This window comes from Festucalex cinctus, chromosome 7, assembly GCF_051991245.1.
Source record: "Festucalex cinctus isolate MCC-2025b chromosome 7, RoL_Fcin_1.0, whole genome shotgun sequence".
Taxonomy (NCBI): domain Eukaryota; kingdom Metazoa; phylum Chordata; class Actinopteri; order Syngnathiformes; family Syngnathidae; genus Festucalex; species Festucalex cinctus.
In genome coordinates this window covers 9,861,575-9,885,418 of record NC_135417.1, presented here as the reverse complement: position 1 = coordinate 9,885,418, position 23,844 = coordinate 9,861,575, and the positions used below count along the sequence as shown (strand labels likewise).

General features: G+C 41.2%; 2 protein-coding genes and 2 non-coding genes across 4 annotated transcripts; all 4 read left to right on the top strand.

Annotated features, from left to right (window-relative positions):
• Nucleotides 1-392: 392 nt before the first annotated feature.
• Nucleotides 393-4,346, top strand: ing4 (inhibitor of growth family, member 4). Its single transcript, XM_077527916.1, has 8 exons — nt 393-516; nt 916-987; nt 1,864-2,030; nt 2,110-2,224; nt 2,300-2,411; nt 3,178-3,322; nt 3,471-3,532; nt 3,646-4,346. Exons 1-8 carry the CDS (start codon nt 480-482, stop codon nt 3,683-3,685), a joined length of 750 nt encoding a protein of 249 aa, XP_077384042.1. The 5' UTR covers nt 393-479; the 3' UTR covers nt 3,686-4,346.
• Nucleotides 4,347-4,769: 423 nt separating this feature from the next.
• On the top strand, nt 4,770-23,425 carry ncapd2 (non-SMC condensin I complex, subunit D2). Its single transcript, XM_077527515.1, has 32 exons — nt 4,770-5,210; nt 5,558-5,677; nt 5,990-6,065; nt 6,138-6,196; nt 6,283-6,458; nt 6,919-7,061; nt 7,286-7,413; nt 7,616-7,739; nt 7,955-8,102; nt 8,182-8,379; nt 8,453-8,587; nt 8,651-8,738; nt 9,891-10,104; nt 10,191-10,309; nt 11,347-11,547; nt 11,639-11,813; nt 12,486-12,570; nt 12,694-12,830; nt 13,381-13,513; nt 14,418-14,493; nt 14,592-14,798; nt 14,875-15,035; nt 15,684-15,795; nt 15,925-16,048; nt 16,162-16,317; nt 18,445-18,622; nt 18,716-18,810; nt 19,640-19,720; nt 20,228-20,411; nt 21,735-21,903; nt 22,073-22,195; nt 22,973-23,425. The coding sequence occupies exons 2-32, from the start codon at nt 5,560-5,562 to the stop codon at nt 23,053-23,055; spliced, it is 4,206 nt and encodes a 1,401-aa protein (XP_077383641.1). The 5' UTR covers nt 4,770-5,210; nt 5,558-5,559; the 3' UTR covers nt 23,056-23,425.
• Nucleotides 6,508-6,840, top strand: LOC144023088 (small nucleolar RNA U85). Its single transcript, XR_013284497.1, has one exon. It is a non-coding gene; the product is annotated as a small nucleolar RNA U85 (small nucleolar RNA).
• Nucleotides 8,810-9,105, top strand: LOC144023087 (small nucleolar RNA U85). The gene has a single exon (XR_013284496.1). It is a non-coding gene; the product is annotated as a small nucleolar RNA U85 (small nucleolar RNA).
• Nucleotides 23,426-23,844: the final 419 nt, after the last annotated feature.

The window sequence follows — 23,844 nt, the reverse complement described above, 5'->3', positions numbered from 1 at the left end:
TTTTCTATACTTCAAATTTGGGTGACAGTTCAGCTAACTGGGTGAGAGTCAGACTGGTTGGACTGGTCACCAACCAATCCCAGAGCACAAAGTGATGAACAACCGCTCACACTTGTGGATTTAAGAGTTAAATGAACGTGATAAGTACATGCACAAAATGCACGGAAGTCAAGTACAAGGGAGAACATACAAAGTCTGAATTTCGAACCCTGTTTAATTAATTAACCCCATGACCGGATCCATTCCATTTCATTGCTAATTGGACTTTACCAGAGTTATAGCACACCAAACGACATGTAATTGCCACATACGTACGCTGAATTTTCACCCTAACTTACGTCAAATATATGTTTACAACTTTCTAAATTGTAATATCGCTTTTAACTGCAAAGTCTTCCAGCAACGTCAGTCGTGTGGAAACAACCAATCAGAGGGCGGCCTTCCGCTCACCGGAAGCTGTGTTGTTTACATTTTCCAAGATGGCGGCGGGGATGTATTTGGAGCATTATTTGGACAGTAAGCATTTTAATCGATCCAAAGCACATTTGTGACTATTTAGAAAGAGCGACGTCTGTATGATACTTTGTCGTTATTGTGCTGCTCGACAAAGAGCAGAACGTGATCCTTTATGTGTTTAGCAACCGTTCGGCAGCGCCCGGCTCGGTCTATTTGCTGGGTTGTCGCAACGCAGCCAGCTTGAAGGGGGGAAATTCATCGGAATGGCGACACGGGTTCTATTCCTCGTTTTTATTCTCTATCAACACACCCTATAAGCATAAGCAACCCGAGCCTTTACTGTTATATTTGGCACGAATGCTTGACACTTGGCAGTGAACAGGAAGGAGTGAGCTCGTTTTGCCTGTTTTCTGCCTCCCAAGTCGCGATGTCTTTCAAATTCTTCTTCTGTCACACCAGGCATAGAGAACTTGCCCTTCGAATTGCAGAGAAACTTCAATTTGATGAGGGATTTAGATCAGCGCACAGAAGGTGAGACGTGAATGGACACGGGTTTGATGTGTAAACTCAAAAGTTTGTGTAAAATGGTGATCGACGACGGTATATATGTTTTTGTTTTATTGTTAATTTCATATTTGCAAGTGAATTTGTTTTGTGGTTTGGATAGCTTAAGTCAATGAAGACTAGGGGTGTGAATTGCCTCGTACCTGACGATTCGATCCGTATCACGATTCATAGGTCACGATTCGATTTGATACCGATTAATCCCGAAATGAATTTACAAGTTGATTGTTGTGATTTTTTTTTTTACTCAATTTTAGAAAATACAATTCAGTAAACTTGTACATGTACACTGTAAGATTTGTATGAAAATATATTATTTATTGATCTGAAACTTCCGTTTTATAACTGTGAGCCAATGTATTTAACAAACAGGTTGTAACCTTTTTCATGTTAGAACAGCATTGAAATAAAATATTAAGGCTTAATGTTCCATTAATATAACATTCTTCCATGCTTAAGGTGTGAAAGTTAGACGTTTTGTTGAATATTTTTCCATCAAAAATGGATGTTAAAAAATCGATTCGGCTGCCTATTGAATCGATTAGAGAATTGCGTGCTGTAGTATCGCAATATATTGCCGAATCTATTTTTTTTAACACCCCTAATGAAGACTATATATTTTCAATGAAGGTGCATGTGAGTTAAATATGCCCTGATTCATAAGACACTTTTAAGGTATGTTCTTTATTTATTTTTTTTCTCCACTGGATATTTTGAAAACTGGACTTATGGCAGTGTGATGATGTATTTTCTTTAATTTTTTCTCCACTGGATATTTTAAAAACTGGACTTGCGGCAGTGTAATGATTCAGTGTGATCTAAAAAGATGATTGTCTCCTACAGATCTCAAAGGACAGATAGACTCCCTCGCAAAAGAATACACATCAAACGCTCGGACTCTTTCCTCTGAGCAAAAGCTGTCCATCCTGAGGCAAATCCAGCAATCGTACAGCAAATGCAAAGAGTTTGGCGATGACAAGGTGCAACTGGCCATGCAAACCTACGAGATGGTTTGTATCAGATGTTTGTATGTTTAAAAATTACAACGGTATATGCTTTATCTTATGTATCGCACGCTTTCGCGTTCAGGTTGACAAGCACATACGACGCCTGGACACGGACCTGGCCCGTTTTGAAGCCGACCTGAAGGAAAAACAGATCGAGAGCACAGATTATGATTCCACCTCCAGTAAAGGAAAGAAAGGTTTGTGCCAAGTCGACATGGATTCCCCCTCGCGTGTGCCCGGCCAGACCAATCGTACATGTCGTGTCATTCCAGTGGACACCAGACAAAAGGAAAAGAAGTCGGCTAAAACGAGATCTAAAGTCAAGAGCTCCGATGAAGATGGCAGTCCCAAGAGCTCCCAGAAGAAAGTGAAACTCCTTCAAACGTACGTTTTACGTTTACCCGGTGGTGTCCAAACTACGGCCCGGGGGCCATTTGCGGCCCGTCGTCCATTTTTCAGTGGCCCGCAACATATGCTAAAAACGGCATTTGACTCAGTTCAGGTCAAATAAACAAAACAAAAATGTTTGGAGATGGTCAAAGTAAGAAGGGAGGGTATCGAAAAACAGGTGACATTAAAGGTTATTTTAGTTAGCTAAAACTAATGGAAAAACTAAAATTCAAAAATCAATATTGTTACCAAAATAAAATAGAAACGAAAATGCTTTTTTTTTTTAAAAACGCAGCCAATAGAAAAGCACCAAAAAGAGGACATTGCTCCCATGGTGTTTTTTAAATATATATATATATATATATATATAAAAAAAAAAAACTAATACTAATACTGAAACTAAAACTAAGCATTTTTTTTACAGAACTAAACTAATAAAACCTAAAAGAACCACCCTGAAAACTAATAAAAAACTATCGAAAATGAAAAATTGCCAAACTATAATAACTACTGCCATATTACAAATAAATTGGTTAGCATTTTTCTAAATATGCAAAAGCACAAATCAATTATTTGTGCAATTTTTAGGACTAAACACAATTTCTCTTCATAACATGATGTGGCCCTTCTGATTTTCTGTATGTGGCCCTCAAATGAAAAAGTTTGGACAGCCCTGCTTGCTTTTTACCTGTTGTTAAGCGCTTTGTCACATTTTAGTGTTCAGAAGCCGAATTTGACGTCACTCTTTTTGCGCCATCAGGGGTGAATTCAACAGCCCCTCCACCAACTTTGGGAATGTGCACCCATCCGATGTGCTGGACATGCCAGTGGACCCCAACGAGCCCACCTACTGTCTGTGCCATCAGGTGTCCTACGGCGAGATGATCGGCTGTGACAACACGGATGTGAGTCGTCTTCTCTTCCGACATGGCAGGAATGAGAACTGCGTTATTGACCATGTCACATATTTGCCGTTAACTACTAAACTGCAGTTAAATTGATGTGTTTGTTTATCATAGGCTTACACTGACGTAGCTTGTTTTTTGTCTCCAGTGCTCCATTGAGTGGTTCCATTTTGCGTGCGTGGGTCTGACGACCAAACCACGAGGCAAATGGTCAGAAGAAACCCTGAAATTGAAATGAATCCTTTTTTTTTTTTTTTTTTTTTTTTTTTTCCTCCAAGTACTCTCTGTGCTCTGTAATCTAAATGTCTGTTTTCTTCCTGCAGGTATTGTCCACGCTGCTCTCAAGACAGAAAGAGAAAATAAAACGGTTGTTCCGGAACAAACACTGATCCGATGGAGGGAAGAAGAAGAAAAAACTTCATCATCAATTAGTAGATTTCTTTTGTTTTTCCATCTTCCTTGACATGTGGTGCTTTTTTTTTTTTCTCCTTTTTTGTATTCGCCTTGGTCTGATGCAGAGCGTGATGAATTTATGAAGTGGTTTCAGGTGTATTTAAAACTTTTTTTTTTTTTTTTTCAAAGTTACATTGGTGCTCTTATTACATTTTAAAAACGTTTTCTTTAAATAATAAACACTACGACTGCTCCGTTTTGTGTAATGGTTTCAATTTGCATGTTACTACTACTATTCACATGCAAAATGTAAACGTGGCCGTTTATAATTATTTGCTCTGTTGTATACTGTACTTCCTTTTTTTTTATGTCATGGAGAACAAATTTCACTCTTTTTGTTTGACAGGTAAGAGGACAAACAAAAATAGTGCGATGACAAGATGCTGCATCCTGAAAGTATTAGTCATCTCTTTGGTAGTGACCATTTTATTTTAGCATTTTGATCGAGTGCTGTTTAGAGTGCAAGGCATTTTGTGAAAAGTATTGTTGTCATCGATGTAGCTGGAACTTTGGTACAAGGGGGAGGGTGCGATTGTGTTATCAATCATTTGAATACAGCTACTACCTCAAACTCTGGTCTGTTGTGTGGTTTTCTTTTGTATGGTTGGTGAATGTATCTACAGGTAGAGTTTGTTTTTGTGCTTGTATTTTCTGTTTTGTTTTGCTTTGTTAATTTGCCCAATTTATTTTTTAAGCCATGTGTCCTAAATAAGGTGCTGACAAAAAAATTGATGTTTGAAATCAATATCCACCCCATAGATATTCTTCCCCCTTCCTTCCCTTTTTATCAGGGAAATTTTAGATTGAATTTTTATCGATATTATTTTTTCGATATTAGGCTTTTTTTTCTCTCAATGCAGTTCAATTAGCGTCTATTATATGCACATTTTGGGATGACCCTGTTCCTATGTTTTTGTACAGTACATAATGTGCAATTAAGTATTTTTTTTTTAATTGAAGAACATGCTATATATTTTGGTGGTACAATAATAGATGAACTGCATTTTAATTCATTTAAATTGGGAACGCTGATTTGCAATTAGTGTGTTTATTTTTAAGTAATATATGACACCACATAAGAGATGGATGATAGATAGATGGAAAGATTATTAATTATTTCGGGCAACTTAGATGTTTAAAAAATACGATTAATAATGACTAATATAATCAAAAATACGAGTTAAAAAAAATAAACCAAAGTCGTCGTTTCGTGGTTTTATTGTGAAGACTCCCTGTAGACGGCGCTGTTTTGTGTCCTTTCGACAAACGTCGCATAAATATGACGTAATCAGGGCGCCGACGATTTGGCGCGATGTGTTCCAAATTTGAAAATCAGAAGGCGGTCACAACACAGTTTGCGGGCCAGGAGATTGAGTGTGAAAACATTCGCCTCCTCGGGTCGACGTTGTGGTGAACGGGACAGCGAGCACTGAAGGTACGTCGGCTGGTTTAAACTTGAAAAGCGAGTCTTTCGCTAGAATTAAGTGAAAGCGTTTACCTGTAATGTCGTCACTTCAAAGTGGCTAACAGCTAGCTAGTTAGCATGCCTGGTTCACGAGAAGCGTGTATAACTTGTTTTTAAAAATACAATTTGGTTAAATGTGCTCTTCTTTCTGTTCTGTTTTTGACCATGCTGGTGAATTATTTCTTGTGAGTCATTAAAAGAAAAACAAGCCCAGGAACTAGAACAAAAACACGTCTCCATTGTCACGCGAGCCGTACGTTTTATGCGGATAATCGAGTGTTTTTTTTTTTTGTTTTTTGTTTTTTTTAATTCCACAGGGATGTCGTGGGACTTTTTTGTGCCCGTGTGCGTGGGCGACCTGGTCAAGACTGGGGGGATAAACCAGTACGTCGTACAAGATGTGGTCTCCCCAAAACATCTACCGTCCCATCTTAACAGTGAGTGGTCATCTAGAGCTTAAATTAGAACATTTTACTGAGTCAAAGTCATCCGGTAAAGCCTTACATTAAATTCTGAACAAATAAAGGCTTTGTGGCTTTTAATAAATGTGTTTTACAGAATTGATGAACACAAAATTTTATGTCCAATGCCTCGTGGGATAGGCTTAATGTTTGCATTCTTTGGAAATAATAAAACACTTAACACATTCATTGCCAGACCAGCAAAAAAATGCATCATTTGACGTCTTTTTCCGTCAATGGCAGTGAATGAGTTAAAAGATGGTCTGAATCTTGTGATTTTTTGCCCAGAATTCAAGACCGCATTGAGAAGCCAAGGCCCATTGTGCATCCTGGAACACTTCGACACCGCCTACAGTGTATTACAGTGAGTGTTGGTTTAACTGTAACCTAACATAAGTGACTGTATTCACTACACAAGTTGTGTTTACTTTTAAAGGCATGCTAATTCTGTGGACCTTAGTGTGAAAGAGGACACTCTGGATTTGCTGGTGCAAGGTTTGAGTTGTTCACGTCGAAATATTTCAAAGGACTCTCATAAAAAGCGGACTGATCTTATATTTTTCTGTGCGCGTTTCTTGCAGTTGTCAGCAGCCTGTCGACATCCCTGCCCTCATTCCTCATATCTGCCTCCGTCTCTGCGGCGGAGCGCAAAGAGAAGCTTAATGCTGTTAAAATGAGCGTCTTTCTGCTCTGCAAAATCGCAGAGAATCTCGAAAGTGACTCGTACAGGCAGAGCTTCATCGCGGCACCTGGCAAGGTATTACTTTGCTGTTTTTTTTTTGTTTTTTTTTTTGTTTTTTTGAAAGGCCCAGTGATGTAGACATGGCAGTAGGGTGATCTGTCAGACCGGGGATTATGATCACTTGCTTTCTGTTTGATGGGTAATCTTGGTAGTGTCATAGTTATATTTCACTACTGTAAGGGCCCACCTACACTTAAACTGATACTGCTTCTACAACCTCTGTCCGCCTCAGAGTAATGGGATGGGACAGGTGGGAGATGTCAAACAATGTGTGAATGTCTTGTCTGTTTTTGTGCGTGCGTGATGTATGACTTTATATGTAGCAGTTGGCAAGAAGATATAATCTCTTTGGAGGGTTTGGCAGGTATGAGCTACAATCTTTGGTAATCTGAGGGCGTTTACAGTACATGTATGTTCACTACAACATTACTTTTGTCGTATCTGATGAATTGCAATATTTTCACTCTTTGCACAGAGTGGCAAAAAGGCCAAATCGGGTGAAGGGCTCCAGCAGTGGGACACCGAGAAGGAGAGAGCTCTTCAGGCCCTCGTGCAGCTCCTCCAGTTGGACATCCGCTCCCTCTGGAATCTTTCCCTCGTAGAAGAAGAGTTCACCAGGTACTTAATGGATTATTGTGCCCTGAGAAAAGCTACAATGGCTTGTCTTGCAGCCCGTCAGGTTGTATAAAAAACAAAAAACAAAAACAGTACCTGCCCACGTATGACTTAATTTCCTAAATTTGCCAGGTTGCAATTTATTCACTTAACTCTTAAATGTGCAAAGCTGTAGGTTGTGGTCGAGATGCTGTCTAAGTTCCTTCTTGTCTTTTTGTTTTCCATAGCTGCGTGACGTGCTGTTGCTACAAGCTACTGGAGAATCCGACCATCAGCCGCGTCAAGAGCAAACCTACCAGAGATGCTATCATCCATCTTCTCGGCTTGCTGATCAAGAAGTACAATCACCTCCTCGGTAAGACTCAGAATTATGTAAGCAGACTTCAACCTACAAATGGAACTGCTGCAATTAGGCCTTTTAGAGAGATTTTTAGTGGGGGCTGTAAATATATGCTGCTGCTCAATGGAAGTGGGAAGAAAACAGTGTTGCACTCAATGACACACAATCAGGCAATGCACTTCTTTTTATGGTGTTTTTTTCATCTTCTGCACAACAGGTGCAAGCGTAAAGGTGATCCAGCTGCTGCAACACTTTGAGCAGTTGTCATCGGTGTTTGCTCAGGCTGTGTTTGTGTGGAGCACCGAATATGGAGTCCGAGCCATCATTGGGGAAGTAATAAGGTCAGTTTGCATGGTTTTATTACATAAACGTATGCTTAATTGGTTTGTATTCTCTTTTGAAAATGTGATGCCAATATTTTCCCTTTTAGAAAAATGAATATCAGCTCCATATATTGGTTATTGGCCCTCTTGAATACTAATTATTGGTTTTGGCCCTGCAAAACCATATCCGCCTATCTTCAACTAAAACCTTATTTTATTTTATTTTTCTGCAGAGAGATTGGGCAGAAGTCAAGTGAGGAACTTGCCAGGGAGGGGTCAGGAGTCAAAGCATTTTCGTCTTTCCTGTCTGAACTCAGTACGCTGGTACCGGAGTTATTAATCCCCAACATCAGTGTGCTTATCACACATCTGGAAGGAGAGGTAAGTTCACACTTCAACACCTCCATCCTCCCAACCGCTGTTCCTTTTCTTCTGAAGATTTTGTCCAAATGTGCCCTAGAGCCACACGATGCGCGTCGCCGTGTGCGAGATACTGGGGGATATCCTAGTGCGCGTCCTGTGTGGAGACGGACTGGAAGAGTCCGGAAAAGCAGACCGCGACCGCTTCTTCGACACCCTGCAGGAGCACCTGCACGACACGCACTCCCACGTCAGGACGCGCGTGTTGCAGGTGTACGCGCGTATCGTCAACAGCAAAGTGAGCTCCCGAGTCTTGAAAGCTGATCTTGTGACGTTTGAGTTTACTTAGCCAGCATTCTTCCTGTGTTTAGGCCTTGCCACTGTGTCGGTACAGTGAGGTGATGGGGCTGGCCGTGGGCAGACTGGTGGACAAATCCGTAAACGTGGTCAAGAGCGCCATCCAGCTGCTGGCAGCCTTCATTGCGCACAACCCTTACAGCTGCAAGGTAACGCCAGTCGGAATAATTTACAATCTCGAGGTTTCTATCAAAGATTTTGTGACTTTTCAGTTGAGCAGCGCCGATTTGAGAAAACCTCTGGAGAAGGAGACGGCTAAGTGGAGGGAGATGAAAGAGAAGCTGCACGGGAGCGCACCAGGTGAACTTCACCCTTGTGATTTTTTTATTAAAGACTTTTTCTTTTTTTTTTCTTCTTCTTTTCTTCTTGCTGCCCAATGATGAAACCAAGGCGAATACGAGCTGATTGAACAACAGCTGGTTGCTTCTTGCCTCGACTGGCGGGTAATCTTGGCAGTGTAACGGAGGCTTGTTGCTCTGCTGTAAGGGCCCGCCGACAATAAGATGGCTCCATCATTAGTTCTCCTGTGAAAGTTACATTGGAGTAATCATGTGGATGAAGCCCACAAGCGTGTGCGTGTGTCTGTGTGCGTGGAGGCCTGAAGCTCACCCAGCTGTTTTTCACCGTTCATTCAGCAATGAGTTGCTTCTTTGGTAATCTGAGGGCCAAAATAACGTTTTACCTCAACGTGGCAGGTCATCCTCTCCTTCCTTTATGAATTTCTTCCATTGCACTTTTAATTCACGGCGCTCGCCCTCCTGGTGCCCGTACGTCATCCAGCTTCTTTGTTCAACCGCAAAGAATTTACTTTTTTGAAGAGCCTGACGCAATGCTTCCGCTTTTTAGGCACATCAAACGTCTTGGCCGCATTCCGTCTAAGTGCTTTTTTTTTTTTTTTGAGTCATAAAGTTTCCTCACCTGTTTCTCCAGCTCAACTGGATCCATTCAAGTTTGTGTGGGTTCATTAGCGTGAGTGTAGCAGTAGTTCTTCAGAAAGCCTTTCAATATAATTGAAACGGCTTCATAAAGACCACAATTCCGCCTATCTAAGAAAAAGATGAAAAGCACCGGTACACCCACCAGGATGTGACAAAATAAAAGCAAAGCAGAATTCCGTGCTTAAAAGCACAAGTAGTTTTCATTCAGCATTCTTTATGATTACAGTCCTCCACTATAACCTCTTTGTTTTTTTGTTTTTTAAATAGTGTACTTATTGCAATGCCCTTGCATGTGAGAAGGACCCACAGTTTCCAAACAATAAAACACAAACATACTCTGAGCACACCCACGCAGAAGATGCTGTGGCTACAACTCTCCTCAAGCCATATGACGACTATCTAATATGCTTGGCCCCGCCTCTTAAACACACATACATATTCAGAGACTTTAATATATCCGGTATGTTACTTATTTAAAAAAAACAAGTCTATAAGTGTCAACTTATCTTTACAGTGATTAAAGCGTCCGAGCTGTGGGCCGCCATGGAACCTGAACTGCGCATCACTGTTGGCGCAGAGCTGGAGCGCTCGGATGATTCTGAGAAGGACCAAGAAGAAGAAGAAGACGAAGAGGTGGCGGCGGCGGATGTAGAGGAAGAAAAACAGATGGCGGATGATAGGGTAACAGGAGTGATGATTGCTCAGTACCTCCGGGTCAACAAGTACAGGTAACTGTTAAGGTCACCGCTGGCACAATGTCAGATGATTTTTTTAAAATTTTTTATACATGACAATTTTCTTCTGGCCCATACAGGAATGCTGTGCGTCTCTGTATTAAGGCCCACAGCCACTTCCCTGAATCGGAGATGTTTGCTGCACTGTCCACTCTCACTCCAGAGACTCTAATGGACACACTGGCCCGTCTCTTCAAAGGTGAACCCTTCATTCACTCCACTTTGTGCGTCACTCAGCGCAAATGCTCTCGGCTTCTCAACCCTATTAAGATTCACTTCTAATGTTTCATATTATTAGAGGACATTCCTTTGACATCTTTTAATGTCACTTAATTATAACTGACAAGTTCATAATCGAAATGGCATTTTAAGTATTGCAGAAACCAGCCACAATGACGCTCGGCTGAAACTCTGGGATGATGGAGGTGGGGGGAGGGACACAATTTATCCATCAGCCCTACTAAGTGGAGGGAGGGTCCACATTGGACCACACACTTCCTTAATCCACCTCAGGGCTGCCATTTTGCCTTGTACTGTCACTTGATGTCGACTGAAATTGACATCAAAGTACCTAACGGCTCAGTTTGCGATTGTCACATGGCCAAATCCAAAAAACGGATGCGCCATGGCAGTTATGACATAATTGACTGTACACAAATGTAGACCCATAAAATTCTTCTTCTTCAAAAAAAAAAAAAAAAAAGCTACAATATGCATTGTCCACCTATTTCCAATGACAAAAAAAAAAAAAAAAAAAAAACTAATTGGATTTTTTTTTTAATTGGAAAACGGGGCAAATCGATGAGTATGCAGAAGTCCACTACAGTGGATGATCATGAAACATTTTTATAATTCCCTCTCCACAAAATTTTGTATGTATTATTTATTATGCAGGTGATATTCAGCCTATCCTTGCTGTAACTGCACTTGAGGTTCTCGTGCCTTTAGAAATGAACCCAAAAAAATGTTTCTACTATGCATACTTTATGAATGATATGATGACCCGAGGCTGCACACATTTACAAGTGAGATTGCATCAACTTTATTAAGATTAATCTTTGAAGGGTCTGATTAATTACCAATTGTAAGTTGTCTGTCATGGCAGTTGAGTGATTAAACAAGAAGGAAATGGGCATGGCCCACGATTGAAAACAAATACTGAATCTCTCCATATATGATGACCTGAAAATCCTTACGAATTTTGACACTTTTTTTTTTTTCCACCCCTCCCTGTAGGTTCTGACGAGGATACCCCTGAGCACAGTCAGAATTTGCCACCAACTCCACAGAAAGAGGGCGATAAAGAGGCGGAGGATGCCGAGCTCAAGAAGCAGGAGATGTTGGTGCAGTATCTGAGAGATACAGAAACTTTCGCCCTTCAAGTGGAGAGAGCCATCTCTGTGATTAACTCCATGCTCTACTGGAAAACCACTTCAGGTTGGAGGTCTAGTGAAGTTGCCAGAGTTTAGGTCTTATTACTGATTGGTCGTGGTTGTTGTTGTTTTTTTTTCTTTCTTTTGCTTGTTAGTGGTTCAGGAGGCGGTGCAGTTTTGCGTCACAGTGTGCGAGTTCAGCGTGGCCAACTCGCTCAGTGGTGTGAGGAAGATGTTGCCTCTGGTTTGGTCAACTGACTCCGCCATTAAAGATGCTGTCGTGCAGGCCTACAGGCGCCTCTATCTCAACCCCAAAGGAGACACCAACAGGTCCAGAAAACAATGAACTCTTTCACTCCCAGCCATTTTCACAGAAGCAATCCCGTTCGCTCCCGGCTGTTTTACTAGATTTTGACTGATTTTGCAAGGCCCACAGAATATTGTGTTCTATTGCTATAAAAGCATGGAAGCTATCAAAAGAAGGATTAAAGTCTCTTCTTTCATCAGGAAAAAAAAGTGTGTTTTTATCCGTTTCCGTTTTGCAGTAATTAGCATTAGAAGAGAGCTAAGTTTCATCAGTTTTCACAAATTTATTCAAGTTTCAATTTAGCTTTTTTCTAGATAGCCCTGGTTGATCTCCTTTGCTCTGCTGCCACTTACTGGCCGTTTGTGTAATAACTACCATTTCTGCAACCGTTCTTTGCAGTTGAGAGGCTGCATCAAAGCCTTCTGTATGCTCTAGCATAAAAAAACGTATAAATACGTCTTTGGGACACTTAAAATATATTTTTAAAAAAACGGATTTACACGTTATTGGGAGCAAATGAGTTAACTATTTCATATTTGAATGTCTGTAGCAACTATGCGCTACCATGTCTTCCATTAAATTGGAATTCAATTGCCTAATTTGGTTCTTCAGTCAAACGTCTCCATGTGATTTACTTGCGCAGCTTAATCTAGCGAGTTTGTCACCATAAAACCAATCTTATTTTCTCCCTCCAGGATGAAAGCTCAGGCACTTGTGGACAGTCTCTCGGAACTGATGGTGGACGCGTCTCTGGGAACAATTCAATGTCTTGAGGAAATAGTGAGTAGTTCACTCGTAGCCCTCGGTCATCGGCCGTGTCGACGTGGAATGATAATTACCGGTAATGACGAATGACATTTATTTAGACACCTAACCAGGGAACATCCAATTATGTCCCTGTAGGTGCAGGAGTTCTTCGGCAGTGGCAATAGCCTGGAGTCGACTGTGGTGCAGGTTCTGTGGGGGCGCTTTACCGGCAAAACGGAAACCTCGGCTTTGTACAAGCGAGCTGCTGTGCTCCTACTCGGCATGGCTGCACGGTAACTACCACACACTTCATTAGGCACACTCTAAATTAGAGAGCCTATACAAGAGTCAATATATATTTTAGGGCGCACGTCACTATGTAGCGGCCCAATCCTGTAAATGTTGCTCCTGCGTCATCCAGCAAATCATCTCATTTGGAACAACACGCTAATCGTCAGTTGCTTCACTGTGTGATCGAAGTCACGGCTAAACACACAGGAATGTTGCCAGTGTGCATTTCGCTGAATATATGTATATTTTTAGTGTCCCCCCCCTTTGCTCAAAGACTTCCACTCACTGCTCCAGGGAAGAGCGTAAAGCGAGACTATTTGTAGTCCGCCCACACTTGCTTGCTTGTCTTCATCCAGCCGGTAGCATTCACAACCTATTAAATCTCATGCCGTTTCTCCTAACCCGGCTTCCCACGTACATTATATGGCCGGCTGCTGAGCACCGCCGGCAAGGCCAACTCACAGCGCTTGAGTTAATGTAGGCCATACTTTTGCATAATGGCATACGTTTGTGCCGCTTTGCCCACCTCGTTGAATGGATGTGTTTGAACAGGGCCGAAAGGGAAGTGGTCCTCAGCAATCTGGACACTCTTTGTTCTGTGGCTTTGGGAGAAAAAGCGACTGAGGACTTTCTTCTGGCGAGGGACACAGTCATCACCATCTGCAGCATCACTGACCATGTTAGGGTAAGTGGTATAATTATACAAGGTGTTCCTTAAGCCTCCCTACATTGGGGGGGGAGGAATAAACGTTTTTATTTTTTAATGAAAGCCGTATATGCACTAGGGATAGACTGATTATATGTGCCGATATTTGGCATTTTGACAAATCGGCCTTTTAGCGAATCTGAAGGCCGATTAAAGCTGGTGTCTCACTGAGCGGTGAATGCTCATGAATGTAGCCTGTTGTAAACACATTTCGATCGTATTCAGACAATTTTTCACTTCTTTTGAAACCTTTTATGAACCTTGAGGGAAAAACCCAAATTAGCTACATTCCTAGAGTCGCTCAGTGAGATACAGGCAACTTTTCATTGATGGATCTATTTAAATTTCCACTTTACAAAAAAAAAAAAAATGATGCTGGCACAAGGAACTACCTACACTTATTAAAAAATAATAATAATAAAATTGGGTAATTGTTGAAATTTTGGAAAACTCTACAGTCAAACTTCAGGGAACTATTTACTTAATTACTTTTTTAATTAGCTTAACACATGCTGATTATGATTTTCTGATTTTTAAACAAACACTTTGGTTATTTATGTTTGAAAATTAGGAGTTTTTTTTTGTTTGTTTTTTGGACACTAATATTTTCTCTTTTACGGCAAATGTATATCTGCTTGTAATATCAGTTATCAGCTTCTTTGACTACTAATAATCTAATAGTCTATCACTAATACACACAAAATAAGATTAGCACCACGTCACTAGCATTGGTTTGAAAACACATTACGTCATGTGTATTAGCAAAGCTGGAGTTCCTTCCATCCTTTCTTGAACTGATTTCTTTTGTATCCTTTACTGATACAAAATGACTTTCAAATGCCCCCTACTAAGTTGTTAAAGCACGCCATGTTTCTTTCACCAGCAATCAAAAGGTGCCCCATTCAGACTGCCTCAAGAACATCAACTATTTACCTGCCTCACACAAGCAATTGCGGAAGGTAGAAGATAGTTTTTTTTTTTTTTTAAGAGAGATTTGTGCTTAGTATGTTAGTATTTTCAGTCTGCTTCACCTGCTGAGTGTGGGCGTTCGTTCCAGGTGCCATGATGGAGGACCCGCACTGGCAAAGCTTCATGGAGCAAGCCGTCCGTCTCACCTACTTTCTGGCCGAATCCCCTGACCAGCTGTGCTCCCGGCTGCTCCAACGCACCGCTCGACTCCTGCTGGATCAAATTTCCGAAGGCGCTAAGGCTAACAAGGACGACAGTCAAACGCAAGAGGGATCGCAAGACTCCGGCGAACAAGGTCAACGTCAACCCTTTTGAGCGCTTGTTGGTTTTCCCACGCACTTTTGCCTCACACGTGTTCCCCTCTCCCGCAGTGAACTGTGTGTGTCTGGCTCAGCTGCTGGCCCTGTGTGGAAGCGTGGCCTTCTGGCAGGTGTCTTACCTGGAGCGCAGCGTGAGCAGTGAGCTGCGGAGGCGGAGAGGAGAGACTGAAGAGAGGGAGGAGAAGAAAAAGGGTCCGTCCAACAAAGCGAAGGTATGACGCGAATGCTGTGTGTGCATGTCTTTTTCGAGGTTCTTTTTTTTTTTTCCCCAACAGTGTTTTTATTTGAATAATTTCCAAGACATTCAATACAATTCTAACAGGAATCAAACCCGCTACAAACAAACGAACATGCTCCTCTTTCAACAATTGGCTTCAGTTCAACTAATTGAGTAACTTCGAACCCAGGTTACAGTTTAGACAAACAAAAGTAAGAAATAAAATTAACAAAAATGTATTTCCTTCCATCTTTGTGACGTAATTAATAAAGGGTGTCCACAGGCGTTCAAAGGTCTGTTGCTTGTTTTTCCGAATACGAGGTTCATTTTTAATTTGATTTTAAAGAGTTTTTTTATTTTTTTATTTTTTTTTAAGGCTGAACATTTTTAGGGTAAAAAAATTGTTTTGGAAACAAAAATCATTCTCAACTCGGCACAGTTATCTCATGGTACTTTTGTGCCATCGGAGTTTGAATTTTAATTTTAAGACTTTGACAGACAAAATTAGGTTTTTTATAGTTTTTGTTTCCAAAGCAAACAAAACTTCTCGTAATTAACTAACATCAATTTTGGTCAGAAGTCTTTGTGATGAAGTGTCAAGCTCGAACTTGGTGATACCCAAAACCGGCTAATTCTCCAACAGCAAACGACAAATGAGAGCACAATGGAGGAGGAGCTCGGCTTGGTCGGCGCCTCCGCGGAAGACACGGAGGCCGAGCTCATCAGGAAGATCTGCGAGACGGAATTGCTGGCTGGTAACGATTGCATCCAATCTTCTCCCTTTTTGTCCTGCGTTTTTAGCTGCTCATTAAATGCATGCTGCTTTATTTATATGCTAATGTGATGTTTTGCTTACACCCCACCTACTCTATTCTCTCCTCTAGAGGAGAACCTGCTGAGTGCGTTTCTCCCCTTGCTGGTGAAAGTGTGCAGCTCCCCTGGACGCTATTCGCACCCTCAGCTCACCACGGCTGCCTGTCTGGCCCTCTCGCAGTATATGATGATTAGGTAAACGCATTCCCCCGCTGTCATGTTCTCTCGCAATGACGACTCAAATCATTAAGATAACTGTTAGTTTTTCTTTTTTTTCTCTCTCTCTCTCTCTCTCTCTCTCTCTCTAGCCCGTCCGTTTGCGAGGAGAATATCCGTCTCATGTTTACAGTGCTGGAGCGCGCCACTCTTCCTGTCGTCAGGGCCAACGGCATCATTGCCCTGGGAGACCTCACTGTCCGCTTCCCCAACATATTGGAGCCCTGGACCCAGAATTTATACGCCAGGTAATGCGATGGGCCTCCTGAGTCTAATCAACAGGTTTGCTGGCGGTCCAATTAACCCTCAAATATTCATTTCTCAAAATTACGGGCCCTTTGTCGGTTGATTGTACAAAACGAACGCCATGCCCGATGGCTAAGCTGTGTGGGCGGTGCTGCTGATTGTCTTATTTAACTTCTTTTTTTTTTTTTTTTTTTTTCTACATGCCTCCGCTTATCATCTCTCAGCCCCTGCTACTGTCACTCCACTGAATCACAATGAGCAGAAGTTAACTCTTTCCTTTTTATTAACCAACTTGATTATGGCGTGTAGTCAACCTCATTTGGTCACTATGACAACAAGCCCAGCACTTTATGAATTGTGGGTCGTGACGCTTTCGATCTGCTCTCGTCAAGCGTTTAATTGATAGAGTGTAACAGATTTTGGCCGGTCACGCTGTTGTACTTATGCACAGTGGCTGAGAAAGTAGGAAGGAAATGAAATGTTTTACAGTTGTGTCAAGAACTTGACTTTTTTTTTTTTTTTTTTAAACACTTTAATGGATTCTAAAGTCAAAGTAAAGCTAGTTGCCCTACGGCCAACTTCGAAGCTGATGTTCCTTTTGATGTGTTTAATTATAATGCTCGACAGTGCACACATTTCGGTGTTTGGGAAATGTCAAACATTCACTTCTTTTCTAATGCCTCATTGCCCTCCCAGTGTTTCCTACCTGATAAGTTCCCCCTAATTGTCTCCCACACAAACACCTCCACTGTCCTCGAAGCTGCCGCCGCCTTGGGGCCTTCAGATAAGCGTATTAAGAATTAATTACCCTGTTCATTGCCGCGGTAAGCCCCTGCATTGGCATGAGCAAGTGGCGTGTACGCGGTTCTGATCTGCTGCCAGAAATCCTACTCCTTGGCAGAAATGAGCAATGGTTAATGAGTTTCTTTTGTGCTGTGAGTTTGATTGAGGCAAACTTTTTTTTTTTTTTTTTTTTTTTAATTATTTATTTGAATGAGTCCCAAAAACGATCAGATTGGGATGAGATGAAGCTCACCCACAACCCTAATGTGGATAAATGGAAAATAAATGTCATACATACTACACAATAGGGTTGTCAATTGTCTAGTAGTACCTTGCAATTCGATCTGTATCACGATTCATAGGTCACTATTTGATTCGGCACTCGTAATCCCGAGTCAATTATTGTGATTTTGCTTGTACATGTATACTGTAAGATTTGTATGAAAATGTACTTCAGGCTTATAATTGTGAATCACTGTATTTAACAAACAGGTTGCAATCTGTTTGAACAGCATTGAAATGACATTTTAAGGCTTAATGTTCCATTAATATAAAATTCTTCCATGCTTAAAGTGTGAACCCTGTCCCTAAGAAAGACATTTTGTTAAATATTTTCGTCAAAATTTGATGTTTAAAAATCGATTCGGCTGCATATTGAAACGATACGAGAATTACGCGTTGTAAGTCATTCACTCGCTGCCATTTTCACAGATGCAATCCCCTTCACTCCCGGCTGCTTTACTCGATTTTGACTGATTTTGCAAGGTCCACAGAATATTATTGTGTTCTATTGCTATAAAAACATGGAACCTTTTACCAAAAGAAAGATTAAAGTTTCTTCTTTTATCAGAGATAAAAAAAAAAAAAGTATTTCTATCTGTTTCCGTTTTGCAGCCATTATCATTTGAATATAGCTAAGTTTCATCTTTATACACAAAACTATTTAGAATTTTGAACAATTGAGCTTTTTTTTTTTTCCCCCAACAAGGCCCTGGTTGATCGCCTTTGTTCTGCAGCCACCTGCTGGCCATATGGGTAATAACTACAATTTCTTCAACCGTTCTTTGCGGTTGAGAGGCTGCATCAAAAGCCTTCTGTATGCTATAAATAAATGAAAAACATATAAATACGTCTTTGGGACACTTAAAACATTTACAATAGAACATATTTATACGTTTTTGGGAGCAAATGAGTGATATCGCGATATATTGCCAAATCAATTTATATATTTATTTTTAAACACCCGTAATACTCATTGAAATAACCGCACCTCCGTTGATGGCGATATTGCTCATGTTTGGTAGAGAGTTGTCTCGTTATGCTAATGTGACATCCTCCTGCCAAAGGCTCAGTGACGAGGTCCCCTCGGTGAGGCAGACGGCCGTGACAGTGCTGACTCAATTGGTGCTTAAGGACGTGCTGAAGGTCAAAGGGCAAGTCAGCGAGGTGGCCGTGCTGCTAATTGACCCCGAGCCGCACATCGCCAGCCTGGCCCTGAACTTCTTCAACGAGCTGGCCTCCAAGGTTGCGCGCTCCCACGCGTCAGGGTTTTGAATTTGGATAATTGGGTTCTTCTCGCACGCCGCTACCTGCCAATCATCTTCCCTCCCTTACCAGGACAACGCAATTTACAACCTGCTCCCGGATATCATCAGTCGTCTGTCTGACCCCGAGAGAGGCATGAGCTCGGAGGACTTCAACACCGTCATGAAGTGAGTTGGCTGCATGATGACCAGGGTTATTATAGTTTTGCAATGTTCTTTTTACTTAGTTTTTATTTTAGTTCATTTTAATTAGTTTTTTAGGGTGGTTCTGTTAGTTTGATATTTAAAAATGCATAGTTTTAGTTTAATTTTAGTTAGTTTCAGTATTAGTTTTTTTTTTGTTTTTTTTTAATAAAGTGTATTATTTGTTCACAATATTTAATGAACACCACGGTAAAATGAAAAATAACACATTTCTTATCTAGCATTGCATTTCGGCTGAGTTAAATGCAAAAGCAGGCGAGCACACTAAATTGCTGCCTAGGAGCGACATCATCTGAAGGTGCTTTTCTATTGGCTGCTGCTAGATGATGTCACTTCTGTGTGACACCCCTTTCAAACGTCCTTATCTTGGTTAAAATTGAAATAATTTTTTTTTAAATCATCCCCAAAGGCTCATGCATTAAATTAATAATGGTACCAAAGAGTAAAAGGAAGGACATTTTCGCTATATTTATAGTTTTAATAATAATAATAATAATTAAATAAATAAAATAATTATAGTTTTAATTAGTTTTGTCAACATAACGTAGTTTTATTCCGTTAACAAATTTTTTGAATTTGAGTTTTTTTCTTTAGTTGTCATTAACTACAATAACCTTGATGATGACGGCAAAAGTGGGCAATTAATTTTCCATATGGGCCAAATGAAATGAAATTGGAACAGTTGTTTGGGAGAACACCAACATAACCTCGATTGCAGCAAACTGTATTACGGACATGGCGGCCGTATTTTTTCCCACGCCCGATTTTGATGCTACATTTGTGTGTATTTTAGGCAGCTCTTCTCCTACATCACCAAGGAGCGACAGACCGAGTCCCTGGTGGAGAAACTGTGTCAGCGCTTCAGGACTGCCAGGTGAGAGCATAACCGTCACACGCAACCACTTCCTCGTTCGGTCGTCTTCGACAGTGTCCTGCCGGCGGCCCCATTGTGAGCGTGCAGGCGGTGGACGTGCGGGTAATTAGTTTTGTTTGTGTGAAGAGGCAAGCTGACATTTAATGCCAGTTCACCTATTAATCACACGCTGACATAACCTTCACTCAGCTTGTCACGGAGCTGGTTTTTTTTTCTTTTTTTTTTTTTTTCTTTTCTTTTTTTTCTTCCGTGCCGTTGGAGAGAATCGAGGTGGAACAATGTGGCGAGACCCGTGATTTGGGTCCACCTCTGACTCATCCATACTCCAAAGGAAGGACATTTTACATTACTCAGCGGCAAAGTGAATTACAGATAGTAAATGCGATTTGTTCCAAATGCCAGCACAAAGCCGAATCCATGAGTAAAAAGATCCCGAATGGTGTTGCATTTGCATAATTTTTAATCGGATTCCGTCCCTCAAATTCATCTTTCTTCCCTTCGGCGCAGGACGGAGCGTCAGTGGTGCGACTTGGCCGTCTCGCTGTCCCTGCTGTCCGTGTGCGAGCGCGGCTTCAAGAGGCTGCAGGAATGTTGGGAATGCTACAGCGACAAGCTGACCGAGCCCGGCGTCTACCAGCCTCTGCTCGCCATCGCGGCCAAGCTGCGCCGCGGAGCCAAGATCCAGTTCAAGGTGGTTAATTGGTCAATTGCTTGGGGTCCTCAGTTTATTAAGGTTCAGACAAACGGCATTTTGAGGTTATTGAACTATGCACAGTCAACGAATTGGCGAGGCACTGTTGGATGGAATCTGTCACCACAACGCCTTAGCTAGATTTGAGCTGTTGCTTGTATTTCCAAAAATTCTTTCTTCATGTTGCGAGGCCGAATGTGAGGTACGAGTCAGCTACAGATGTGCCGCTGTTCAGTGAAAAGGAGCGAGGGGGTTTGTGTACAGCTGTTGTGAAAGTACTAGATAAGTAAAGTTGAATTGAGCACATGAGCCAACACAAATACGGCAGTATGTACACTAATTAATTACACTTTTGAAAACAGTTCTTATGCACATGCACCAAATTATTGAATTTTTTTTTTTTTTTGCCAATTTGAAGACTGATATAGGGTGTACTAGTGAACAAAATGAATGGGAATCGATCAATGAATCGCTTGTGTTCTTGTATTCCCCATCTCATGCCGCTTAACTCATTGACTGCCATTGACGGAAAAAGACGTCAAATAATGCATTTTTGCTGGGCTGGCAGTGAATGTGTTAAACACAATGTGCCAATATATTTTGTGATTATATTGCAGCATCCTTTTTTCCTTTTTTTTTTTTTTTTTTTTTTTTTTTTTTTTAAAAGGCAAATGTTTAAAAATCCATCAATTTTGATTACATCTCATCTTAAGTCATTGACTGCCATTGACGGAAAAAAACGTCAAATAATGCATTTTTGCTGGGCTGGCAGTGAATGTGTTAAGGAAGTGTTCCTTTAGTTTTTGCCAGATGTGCTGGACTAGAATTGCTCAACGTGGCATTGCGAATCATATAGTTAGGAGTCGGACGCCGACTTCCATAGCTAAATGAAACTCGATATTTATTGAGCACTTTAAAACAACCGCCGCAGATACAATGAAAACGGCAGAGGCCCCAGAATTGAACCCTGTGGGACAACACCATTAGTTACAATCTATTTGAATTCATATTGCACATATTTTTTGGGCCACTTTAAGTATGAAGGATTACAATAATAAAGAAATCACACGACATACCATCACTACAGTCACAGGTCGACTACTGGGGCCATTAAATTCTATACTGCACGGATAGGCTGAGCTATGTAGCATGATCACCCAATGATGGCAAATCACAAATCATTTACTACTTTAGTGCTCATTTTATGTCTGAAGATTCAAACGCAAATTCATATTATTACCACCGTAGGAATAGAACCCGGTCGTAAACGGAGGAGCACCTTGTTTGATGTTTTTCCATTAACGAGTGCCGATGGTGCCACAGAGCCAAGTGGACGACTTTGAGAAGCGCCTGACTGCCGTCCACACGCGAGGCCTGGAGAACGTGGAAAGCCCCGAGATGGACGAAGAAAATCAAAAAGGGGGACGAGCCACCGACAAGACGGACGCGCGCACGCCGATGCCTGCAAGAGGTCGAACCAGGTCCAAGAGAGGTCCGTGCAAATGCTTCTGCTTGTATATTTTCTCTAATTGTTAGGGCTTGCTTGATTAATCGGACCTTCAATATAATTAGCTATTAGCTTCTTTTTTATTATTATTATTATTATTATTATTTTTGCCAATCTCAACTCAAATCCACGTTTGGCCTCTCGTTCCACCCAGGCCAGTCGAAGTCGTCAGTTTCCAGCCAATGTGACGACAGTTTTGTGACACCTCAGAGAACTCGCAAGCCCCGGAAGAAACCCGTCATCACCTTCAGCAGTGATGAAGAGGAGGATGAAGAGGGTGAGTCTACCGAACAAACTTGCCGGGGAGGTGCACACAAGCTGAATTTTAAAAAAAAATTAAAAAAAATGCGATCATGAGCACTTGGGGATATTTAACTCATTCACTCCCAGCCATTTTGACTGAAGCAACCCCCTTTGCCCCCGGCTGTTTTACTGAATTTTGACTGATTTTTTTTTTTTTCAAGGCCCCATAGAATATTATGTTCTATTGCTATAAAAAGATGGACTCTACCAAAAGAAAGATTAGAGTCTCTTCTTTCATCAGGAAAAAAAAATGTATTTCTGTTTCCGTTTTGCAGCAATTAGCATTAAAATATAGCCACGTTTCATCATCAATATTCACATTCCTGGTGTAAACACTGTCAAAAAGAGCCTGTCGCAACATGGCCCTGGCTGATCTCTTACACTCTGCTGCCACCTACTGGCCGTTTTTTTTTTTTTGTAATAACTACCATTGGTTTAAGTGACCTCTTCATGTCAGAAGCCGCATCAAAGCCTTCTATTTGCTCTTGTATGAATATGTTTTTGGGAGTGAAGGACAAAGTTTTAAACGTTTTACCTGTTTTTGGGTTTGAATGAGTTGCTTTCAATTCTGAAACTGAAATGAGACCGTTTTTGCACTTCTCTTTATTACTAAGCACAAATCATTTCCCCACATTTGGTATTTTGTCACAAAAAGTGTGGGGGGGGGAGAAAAAAAAAAGTCCAGCGATCCAGCGAGATGTTCTGTTGTCGTCCGTTTGCCTTCATGACGCTCCAATCTTTCTTTCATCAGATGCTGTGCTGACGGAGAGCGAAACCCCAAAAGTCACGACACCGATTGGCCGCTCATCTCGGCGAGCGCGCCTCAGAAACTGATTTTTATTTTTTATTTTTGGATTGTTTTTTTTAACCCTCTTTCTAAACATTTTGTCTGTGCAACTTTTACATTTCACTTGTTTTTTCCTCTTTTTTTTTTTTTAATATGTAAATTTTAACCTTTTTTTTTATTTTATTTTATTATTATTTCTTTTTATAGTCAAGCATGCTAATAATGTCGCGCATAGCGTCAAAATTGTAAAAAATTATGATTGTTTCAAGTTCAATACTCCCGAGCGGTGATTTTTGTCACATCACCGTCCAACCCGTCTGCTGGGTTCCATGCAGAAACTTTTTTTTTTTTTTTTTTATTTTACACCAGAGCTTTTCCAAGTGTGGCGAAGTACCCAATAAACTGACTTGGAGTCATTATGCGCGCTGTGATGGGAATCACTGATTTCTTGCCTAACCTTCTTGAAAACCGCTGGTGCCTCGATCACTTACAAATGGCTTTTTTTTGGTGTGTTTGGACAGTGATGTGTCGCCACCTGCGTGCTTTTTTTTTTTTTTTTTTCCCTTGCAGTTCCCCCCCCCCCTCCATCTGCCTCATCCATCATGGCGTTCCCTCCATCGCACCAGCTACTCCTTCTCACTTTGTGTGCATACTAACAATCCTTTTATTTCCCCATCGCTCATCTGACATTTTGCTTTCGCGGCAGGTTGGCCTCACTTCACTCATCAATCGTTTCTAGGTCTGTGCCTGGTGATTTATTTTTCCTCTTCACTCTCCCGCTGCCCATTTTTTTTTTCTCTTTTTTTTTCTTTTTTTTTATTCCCTCCCACGGCGCT

Bases quoted from the DNA above. Each gene is read 5' to 3' on its own strand.
- ing4 (XM_077527916.1), top strand. From the start codon at position 480: ATGGCGGCGGGGATGTATTTGGAGCATTATTTGGACA. The intron at 988-1,863 runs GTGAGACGTGAA...TGTCTCCTACAG, and splicing joins TTTAGATCAGCGCACAGAAG to ATCTCAAAGGACAGATAGAC. The intron at 3,533-3,645 runs GTCAGAAGAAAC...TTCTTCCTGCAG, and splicing joins ACCAAACCACGAGGCAAATG to GTATTGTCCACGCTGCTCTC.
- ncapd2 (XM_077527515.1), top strand. From the start codon at position 5,560: ATGTCGTGGGACTTTTTTGTGCCCGTGTGCGTGGGCGACCTGGTCAAG. The intron at 5,678-5,989 runs GTGAGTGGTCAT...TTTTTTGCCCAG, and splicing joins TCTACCGTCCCATCTTAACA to AATTCAAGACCGCATTGAGA. The intron at 14,494-14,591 runs GTAGAAGATAGT...CGTTCGTTCCAG, and splicing joins CACACAAGCAATTGCGGAAG to GTGCCATGATGGAGGACCCG.